Source organism: Peromyscus leucopus, chromosome 17, assembly GCF_004664715.2.
Source record: "Peromyscus leucopus breed LL Stock chromosome 17, UCI_PerLeu_2.1, whole genome shotgun sequence".
NCBI classification, from domain to species: Eukaryota; Metazoa; Chordata; class Mammalia; order Rodentia; family Cricetidae; genus Peromyscus; species Peromyscus leucopus.
In genome coordinates, this window is record NC_051077.1 from 20,442,495 (window position 1) to 20,452,896 (window position 10,402).

The window sequence follows — 10,402 nt, forward strand, 5'->3', positions numbered from 1 at the left end:
GATCTAATGCCCTCTTCTGGCATAAAGTTGTACATGAAGATAAAGCACTCATATACATACATAAATAATAAAAATCTTTAAAAAAAAAAAAGAATGGAAAGCGTAGGCTGGTTGATAGTGCTAACCCAAAAGTGTTTCAGATTTTGGCATTTTCCAGATTTGGTTATATTTGCATATGTATAGTCAGGTATCTTGGTAATGGAACCAAAGTCTAAACATGAAATTTATTTTATCTGGTTAGAAAGATGGCTCAGTAGTTAAGAAATTTATGTTTCATGTATAACACCCAAAGGTAATTTTGTAGTAATTTGAATCTCTGCTTGCAGTAAAAGGTTCCTGATGTGAACATAACAAGAGTGTTGTGCCATAGCTCAAGCTACTAGATTTTTGAAGGCTTTGGGGCTTAGAGATTAGGAGCACTCCTCTTATATTTGAGAGATAATTCCTTAGAAAATTGATGGATAGTTGCACATATGTGGTGCCCAGACATACATGAAGGCAAAACACCTGTACACGTAAAAATAAAAACAAAAAGAATTTGTATATGGGCTGTGGAGTTGGCTTAGCAGATGAAAGTACCTGCCCTGCTGCATCTGGCGATCTGTGTTCTACACTCAGGATCCTAAAGGAGAGAACTAACCCCTGCAAGTGGTCCTCTGACCTCCACAAACACATACACTCATACAGTTGTCTGCACACCAAATGGAATGGATTGGAATTTATTTCTAGAAAAGGCAGAGGGGCTTAGTGACTTGTTTACTAACAAAGGAACAGTAAATTGGTCATGGTGCACATGCATCCAATCACAGCACTAGGGAAGTAGATGAAGAGGGATCACAAGACCAACCCGAACTATGTAATAAAGTCCTGTCTCAAAACATGGAGGGAACAATCATGAATAGACTACAAAATTAGTTTTAAATTTTAAAGTATGGGGGCAAGAAGAATATTGCCAATTTATTTTGAAAGCTGTAAACGTGAACTACTGTAAGTGTAGCGGAGCCACTAGTTTTTGAATGGGTGAATAGATTTACATTATAATGTAGTTTGTCATCACTAATGTAAAACATGGATTTTATTTATTTTTAATAGGTTACCATGAAAGATGAAAGAAATGGACAAAAGACAGTATCCAAGAGTCCAAGGTAGGAGTTGCATCAACCTTTTCATAAAAACTAAGGAAAAATGGGCAAATAATAAAAACAAAAATAACAATTTGTAGTTATTTATAAATTATTGAATCATACATGTAGCTTAGAAGACAAAAGTGACAGACATAGAAATTTGTTTCGGATTAAGTAAGGCCTAATGAGTTTGAACTTTGGTCTGTAAGAATTGAAAGCAAATGCCATGTAAAATGGCTGTTTTCAGTGATATAAAGAATAAGTAGATTCTGAGAACAGATTATTAATGTTAGCTGGAGCTTAGAAATTCTTAAATCAAGAAATCATTTTTTAAATTGCTTAAACTTTTTTAGAAGTACATAAAAGAATAGGGCAAGTGATTAATTTTTAAGTTGTAGGTGTAACATACCAACTAAATTACAAAATTGATTAAAGAGAAATTGCCGTCGTACATCAATGGGACGTTAATTAAAATGGTGTGTAATTTACAGACATTCATAATACAAACATTCTATTTCATAATGTTTGTATCCTAACAGTATAAAATAGTATATCTCAAAGGCTATTTCTTTAAGCTGAATGAGTGAACTATAGGAAATTCACTACATTGCTTACGTTTTTATCATTTTCTGCTAAGTAGTGCCAGTGGAGTTACTATCTCTCATTTACCTATGTAAAATTTGGGGTTGCTCACTATCTCCATTTTTTCCATTTAATGAAGGATAATGAGTAGCAAAATATGAAAAGAAGAGCTAACAGCTTCCTTTCTTCCTTGATTTTCCTCTTTTAAAAAAATACTACATTTCTAGAATTCTTTTCATAGCATATGTGATTGAATTATTATAAAGTGACATAAAAATGGACTACTAGAGGGTAATATACAGCAAAGTAATTAGCTTAGGTTTAATAACTGTTTGCTACTTAAAGAGTTAAAACTGTAACTTGACAAAATTGATTCTGCTACAAGATGGACACAGACTTCACAGAAGTGCCTGTCCTCCGAAGGGGTAGACCGTCTAGGCAGCTGCCAGTCTACACAGACAGTCCTCACTGGACATAGGAGAGAGATAAATGATCTGCTCTGGAAACGCAGTTTATATAGCACTAAATGTCAGTGTGGGTTGTGGTTAAAATGCCTTTTAAGGTTATATTGGTTAAAACATGGTCCTTTTGATTTTCTCAGAGGGAATAGAGACTCTAGGCCAAAGATGAATTCCTCTTACCTCTGGAGAAATAGCACTACTTTTCCTTTCTCAACATACTTGGGTTCTTCATAGTGCCATAACTACCTAATTAAGACTATACTTAGCCAGGTGGTGATGGCGCATGCTTGGGAAGCAGAGCCAGACTGATCTCTGTGAGTTCAAGGCCAGCCTGGGCTATAGAGTGAGTTCCAGGACAGGCTCCAAAGCTACACAAAGAAACCCTGTCTCAAAAAAAAAATAAATAAATAAAATAAAAAATAAGTAAATAAATAAATTTAGTAAGAATGCCATGTATATTAAATTGGCAAGAAATCTGCAGATCTTTTCTTATTCTCAGAAGATAAGCAAACAAAAAGAATGTTTTAATAAGAAAAAGGAGATGGGTTGGGTGGTAGGGACCCCCAACTAAGGTAGTTAGACCAAAAGAGATGGGGAAAGGGAAGAGATGGCTACTCGTGAGTAATGAAGCTTGCCAGTGGGTTGGAAGTGTATATGAACAAGAAGCTATACTGATTAACTAGTAGTAGTTTCCTACTTTTAAAAGCTTTTATTAAAAATTTTTCGAGTCACTCAACTGTCTAACACAATATTGCGAATGTTTTGAAATGTGGAGTATATCATCTTCCAACATGAACCATATCTGAATTCAAACCAAGAGAGTAAAACTGGAAAGTGTTTTACTTGTATACTCCCAGTGAAATGAGAAAATGTCAATCCTTTGAATTCTTATATAATGAAAATTCAAATGTTTATCTGTTAGAATGTTACAGCTATAGCTTTAAAGTTGCTTGAATTTTTGTTATTACTCAATAGGACTACTGCATCTCATCCCAAAGATGAAAACAAAACAGGAACAAATTCATTTCACAGTCTGAAAAGAGACTCTGCATCTCCAGAAATGGTCCAAAGACAGAGCTCAATACCTGGCTCGCTTTCACCTTCTGAGAACATACAAGACACTTGCATACCAAAGTCAGAAAGCAAAATAGAGCCGACAGATAGCTCATGTGATGTTTCAGAGTATCTCACTGAACAGCAGGAAAACTTAAATATCATAAAGAAAAGAAATGGGATTTTTAGTGCTGCTGAAACAAATGATAAGGAAGACTGTCCTTTAGTAACTTGTGATGAAAAGGATAGAGATGCCACTTGCTCACCTGACAACACACCTGCACAGAAGTTGCATGAAAGCCCTACAGATCACACACAGATCTGTCCTTCAAACATAAGAGCAGGAAATGATGATCCTCTTGTGCCTAATTCATCAGCACCTATTTCCCATTCTGTGAGGGCCAACCATAGCAATCTTGAAATGAATGACACAGGCTTTAAACATGAAGATAATGAAGTACTAAATTTGTCTATTAAAGATTGTATATATACCAGCTCTCCAGAACCTGTGTGTATCCAGGAGAAAATTCCTGTCCTACAAGTAGATAAAACACAGCTTGTAAAAACTGAGTCACCAGAAATGTGTATAAAAGATGCACTGAATCCCAGTACCACACCATTTGGTTCATATGGGAACTCAGCCCTTGATGTGAATCAAACAGCACAACATACTCTCTCTGAACAGGATGGAGAGAATCCAAAAGTCCTGACTCAGAAAGTTGGTACATCCTGGAACGCACCTCCACAGCCCACACATACTGCAGTATATAATTCTTCTGAGCATTCATTTGGAACTTCATATCCATACTATGCTTGGTGTTTTTATCAGTACAGCAGCAGCAGTGGCACTGCTGTTACTCACACGTACCAAGGGATGACGACGTACGACACACCTCCTCCTCCTCCCATGATGACTGCAGTTGCAAGTTCTGTCCAGAACACACATTTTAATCATTCGTACTCTGAACATTTTAGTTATTTTGCTAGGCACCCGCAAGCAAATGCCTTTATCCCAGGAAATGGCTATTCTCCATTTCCCATGCCTGTTTCTTACAATTATCAACAACCAGTTTATTCACAATTTGCGTCTCATCAGCTGGTACCACAAGCTGCATATCCTTATCCTCCTAACCCAGGCGTGCTTCCACAAGTTCCTTGGACTTACGGTGAGTTGGAAGTTTCAGTGGAAGATTCATTTCTACTTTTGGCTTTACATTTATGTAAAGGTAGTCACAAGGGATGATACATACAGCAGTTTCTGTTGTAGACTTGTAAAATTGTTCATAAACTGAACAGAGTTCAATTTTGTTGTAAGTTGTAATTCTAGTCAGAAAACAGAAAATTGGTGATACCACTAATACATCCTTCAATAACCATCCATAGGGAACAGCTAAATCAATTACAGTCAAATTCATACAGTGATGAAACCATTACAGAAGTTATTCAAGTTTTTAATGACATGATAGTTTTTTAAAACTAACCTCACATATGTGAATAATTAATGAGCACAAATACTGAAATATTCCAACATTTTAATCATGTACTTCCCAGGAGTAATAGTTTATGTGGAGAGTCTTTCTGCATAATCTGGATTTCATATTGTGGAGCTTTATTTTGATAAATGGAAGAAAAGAATAATAAACAAAGATAGAAAAGGGAAAAACATCAATTATTTAAAGCAACCTTGTCCTTTTCTGTTTCTAATACCTTCATATAAGTGAATTAAGTAATTAATTGGAAGGTATTAGTTTAAAAAGAACTTGGTTATTTGCCTCTTGAACCTAAGATTGTCTTCTGTATAAAGCACCTGTTTGTAAACTATCACATTAAACCCAAGTTGGGAGGCGGAGGCTAGTTTGTCTCAAAGTTCGTAGAATGCAGTCCATTAGAAAAGGAAGGCCTGGCAGCAGAGCGTGCGAGCTGCTCAACCATGTCTGCGGGGCTGGTGCTCCAAAATGCAGGTCTTGGTTACATGTTTCAGATCAAGCAGAATCAAAATACATTTTTAAACTAATTTTACTGAAGCTAGTTTTACAAAAGCAGCCAATATATACAGAATCACAAGCAAATTTCTTTTAAGAAGTTGTTTGAAACCCTTACTAATCCTTAATATTAATAGGTATAAAAGCTTATTTGGGGATACTATCTCTCTCAGTTGGAAAGGAAATAATTGAATAGGTCTATTTTTTTTTCCCTACTGATGTGGAAATCAGGACCTTAAACATCCTTGGCAAGTACTCTTTCCCTGAGTGACATTCTAGCCTGATATAATTCTATTTATAATTTAGAAATCTTAAGCAGGAATGAAGATTTCATGCCTGTAGTCCCAACTCTTGGGAGGTAGAAGCAGAGGAGTCAGGAGTTTCAGTTCAGACTTGGGTGTATGGTGAGGTTGAAGCCTGCCTTTGCCACATGAGACACTCTTACATACGTACATACATACTAAAAGAGAAAGAAATCTGATCATATCAACACTGCTACATTCAAGTTATTTCTGATTCATTAATAAACTATGGAATTGTTAGAGCCCAGGTGAGAACGTTACAGACCACCACACATATAAGGCCAAATTAGAGTTCTTTGGGCTGGCAACCAATAGCGGACTTTCCCAAAGACCTCCCAGCACCAAAGCTCAGGAATACAGCATTCATACAGACAACAATTGGCAATGGCATCATTGTCAGGGGCAATGTCAGGAGACCCTTCTAGAATTTGTTTTGACAGAACACATCACTTGTTCTGTTACACATCTTGGCCATGTACAGGATGATGGAAAGTCCCAAATTGGTTGTCCAGGCAGACATAACTCTTCAGAGGAGTTAGAGATTAAAAAGTGCTTGAGTGGACCAACGGTCAGAGTAAGATGAAGACAAGGCACTACTGCAGTTACTTCAGAATATCATTCCAGTTCTTTCTTGGAATACAGAGTTGTTCAAGTCCTGTAGACCCAGCCTCAGCTCCCACCTCTGCTGCCTCCACAGTCAGGTCCCATTGAAGCCGTTGCTATCTGCTTGGTGGTCCCTCTGGTACATTAGAGATACTTTCTGCATTTTTCTCTAATGTCAAGAGGCATATATGAGGTAGTAATATAACCTAGGTGCCTTATCCTTCCCTTCCTGCCTGCCCTGCCAAATGAGTTCAAACAAGACAGAATGGTTTGCCTGAGAAAGCCTAGAAGGGAGAAAGTGCAGCTGTGCCTTTCTCTTTCTGGTTGATGCCACTGATGCTGCTGTTAGGGAAACACCAAACAGATATGGCAGATTTGTAATTTAGGCATTTCAAGCCAGTGGTGATGGTGGTGGCACGTATGTTTAATCCCAGCACTCAGGAGGGAGAGGCAGGCAGATATACTGAGTTCAAAGCCATCCTGGTCTTCAGAGTGAGTTTCAGGACAGCCAGGTCCGATACACAGAGAAACTCTGTCTCAAAGAATAATTATTTAGACATTTCAGTTTCTGAAATGGAGACTCTTGATTGTAATTTTCACAAAGGTAGTCATGGTTTGGGCATTCTTATGTTACTAATAGCTAAACCATTTGTAATAGTAAGGAAGGGTCACTGCAGGATCAAGCCCAGCTATGACTCAGAAATCTTACTTATTGCTTCCTTGAGCCAATGAAAAAGAAAACAAATATTAAATATTGTGAAATTACTCCTTAAAACAGAAGACAAATTGCAGTATTGCAAGCTTGTCTTCTAGTTTTCAGTAGTGTAAACAGTCTACAGAAGTTACCTGTTACAGTACATGCATACCTAAAAGATGTCAAAATACTTTTCACACCTCTATTGCTTAGGAAGCTTGTGTTTTACACCAGAGAGTGAAACTAATGGACAATACTTGAACCTGTGTGCCAAACATAATTATGTCCTTTATTATATTAATTCTCATGAATTCCTGGAATAAAGATGAGGAAACTATTCACCCACAGAACTTTAGATAACTTCCTCAAGATCCTATGACTGATGAATGGCAGGTGTACAATTTGATCTTAACCTCTTTGGCTTTAACTTAATCTCAGACTGTTTCTACTGTACTACTACTTAGCATTAGTCTATATCATTAATATACCTCAAATATTTGTGTTTTTTTTATCTTCTAGCTCCATGGCAACAGAACCCATTTCCACCAAGGCATTAAGAATAAATCTTCCTACTGGAATTAAAGCAATTTAAGTATTCCCAAGCATTTTTGCCTCTGTATTTTTTACACCTGCGTATTTTCTTAGTGTTTAGTACTTTTAAATGTATATAAATGTGGGATGTGTAATTATAACAGTGTATCACATAAGATAATGGGAAATTAATTTTTAATATCTGAACTAAGCAAAATTCTGTGCAGTTATAAAGGGGTTTGTTTCAACATTCAATATTATCAGCCTTAAGCAGCAATGGCAAAAATCTTTAAAACCAGGTTTTGCTTCTGTTTTCAATACCTGGTTTATGCTGTTTACCTTTTTTTTTTTTTTTTTTCCTTTCTGAGACAGGGTGTCTCTATGTAGCCTTGGCTGTCCTGGAACTCGCTCTGTAGACCAGGCTGGCCTCAAACTCAGAGATCTGCCTGGCTCTGCCTCCAGAGTGCTGGGATTAAAGGTGTGAGCCATCACTGCCCGTGTTTTACCTTTTTTATTGGGCTTAAAAAGAGGATTTTTTTTTTCATTAGTCTGTCATTAGACCAGTTATTTGATAATTCTTGATGCTTTATTCATTTAATTTATAAACATATTGTGGTGAGCTCCTTTAATTTCATTTACTATATTATTTTTGCTCAAAATGTTTATAAACACAAAAAATAGCTTGTTTTCATTGTTTGCTTAAGTTGAGGTTAGCATTGAGAGACATTTTTCACAAGAGGCTCTCTCAATTTCTTGAATATTTGGATGGTTCTTTTAATTTTCTAGCACTTTGCATGTTTACACTTAATTTAACCCATATTGAAGTAATTCAAATAATTCTGCAGAAATATGGTTTTAATGTTGTAGGTATTTTCACCTTCAACATTCTGCACAAGTGAAGTTTTTCTTGGTAGTAATCATTATTACCAAACAAGATGTAGAATGTAGCCATCTTGAGCAGTGTCTACACATACATTATCTTTACTCAAGCTCAGCAACCATTTTTGTGTTGGGTTCAGTCAGGTCAACACTGAGAAAACCTTTCTCAACTTGAAGTTTGCCCTGCTGTACAAGAGGCCTTCTGAACCAATGCAAATAGTAGTTCCATTGTTTTCTGCAGTATCGTGCACAAGTCTCCAAAGACCATATATTTCAGTCTTGTTTAATATAGACCAACTCAATTTTCAGTTCAGAAAAAAACTTCTGAGACTCCCCCAGAATAAGCCTTTAGAATGGCCAAAGAATTCACCTCTTAACCTTTGGCTCAGTAAAATACTTCAAAAATATACCCACTGAATGTATACTGACTTGCTCAGTCTTTTATTTTTGTGTGTTTTTAAAATGTGTATGTGTGTGTATGTTGTATGTGCATGCTCACACATGCCATGATATATGTGTAGAGGTCAGAGAACAACTTAGGAGTTTTCATCTACCACATGAGTCCTGGGGCTCAAACTCAGTCATCAGGCTTGGCAGCAAATGCTTTTAACCCACTGAGCCATCTCATCAGCTTTATTTTGTGGTCTTTATCACCAGTTTTTAGGTCAAAAATAGGACAGCTGGAAACTAATCTCTTACCATGCTTCATGGGGTTTTGATCCAAATAGGTACAGTATGAAAGAGTTTTCATTATAATTTAACTATCTACTGAACAGCCAAGTAGAAAACAATGTGGTAACAGGTGGGATTTAATCGTAAATGTTTCATTTGGATATGTCACTGAAAGACAGTACTTCAAGAATGGCTGTGTAGCACTCAGGAAGTAGAAGCAGACAGCTCTCTGTGAGTTCAAGGCCAGCCACAGCTGCATAGTGAGACTTTGCAAGAAGAGAGAAGTGAAGAGAGGAAGGAAAGAAGATGGCCAGGCAGTGGTGGTCCATGTCTTTAATCCCAGCACTTGGGAGGCAGAGGCGGGAAGCCAGCCTGGTCTACAGAGCAAGTTTCAGGACAGCCAAGGCTTCATAGAAACCCTGCCTTAAAAAAAAAAGAAAGAAAGAAAAGAAAATGCCAGTAAGATGGATCCATGAGTAAATGCACCTGCTGCCAAACCTGACAGTTTGATCCCTGGGATTCACATTTGGCAGGAGAGAACCTCATCCTTCAAGTTGTCCTCTGACATCCACACCCATGCTCTGTCACACCGATACCTACACAAAGAGATGGACAAGTAAAAATTAATTGAAATTTTCAAACACTCCAGAAAAGATGCTAACATGAGAATGGCTTGATTAAAGTAAAAATTAAAACTTAACATTCAGTTTAGTCAGCATTCAAGTTGGGAACAAGTTGCTTATTTAATGTTTTGTATTGCTACTCAACAATATGATGGGCATTTGGGACAACTGGTAAAACATTTCTGGATCTAAATTTACCTACAATCTATGAGGTGGGGGCAGGCATGCAATCACCAACCATTATAGTGAGATAGTATGGTGTGGATACTAATACTTGGTATTACAGGTCTTGGGGAGGATTAAAACTTCATCCTGGTAGACTTGGGGATGTTTCTAAGAGTGATGCCAACCTAAGCTGAACCTTTAACAGTATGTTATGTTACACAAAGAGAAGGTCTTCATATAGAAAGGGGTGCATTGGAGTATTTTATAGTTAAAAGCATTCTACTGATGTCACTTGGAAAGGTAAAAAAGACCTGCAAAAAGACTGCAGTACCCCAGGAGTGAAAAAGATGTACAGGCAGATCTCACAATACTCATAGTTCTTCCAGTAGAACTATTGACTCCTCCCCCCACCACCCCGGGATTGGGATTGAACCTAGGGCCCTATATATGCTAAGAAAATATGCTATACATCTAACTTTTGTGATTTTTGTAAGTGTGACAAAGCTCACCCAAGTTAGCTCATTTTTAAGTATACAGTTGGGGTTGGGGATTTAGCTCAGTGGTAGAGTGCTCGCCTAGTAAGCGCAAGGCCCTGGGTTCGGTCCTTAGCTCCAAATTAAAAAAAAAGTACATGTTACTGTGCAACCAGTCTCCCAGATTTTTTTCAGGTTGCCAAACTTTACACCCATTAACTTCCCATTCACCCCATAACCCTCAGCAGATAATATGCT

At 37.3% G+C, this 10,402-nt stretch overlaps 1 protein-coding gene across 3 annotated transcripts in view; it reads left to right on the forward strand.

Moving 5' to 3' along the window:
- The window catches only part of Tex15 (testis expressed 15, meiosis and synapsis associated), a 70,370-nt gene extending 62,964 nt beyond the window's left edge, over positions 1 to 7,406 (forward strand). For all 3 annotated transcript variants that reach the window (XM_028877190.2, XM_037211678.1, XM_037211677.1), the window contains 3 exons: positions 1,093 to 1,145; positions 3,143 to 4,386; positions 7,321 to 7,406. In XM_028877190.2, coding sequence (XP_028733023.1) covers positions 1,093 to 1,145; positions 3,143 to 4,386; positions 7,321 to 7,358 — 1,335 coding nt within the window. In that variant the 3' untranslated portion in view covers positions 7,359 to 7,406. The remainder of the gene's footprint in view (positions 1 to 1,092; positions 1,146 to 3,142; positions 4,387 to 7,320) is intronic.
- Positions 7,407 to 10,402: the final 2,996 nt, after the last annotated feature.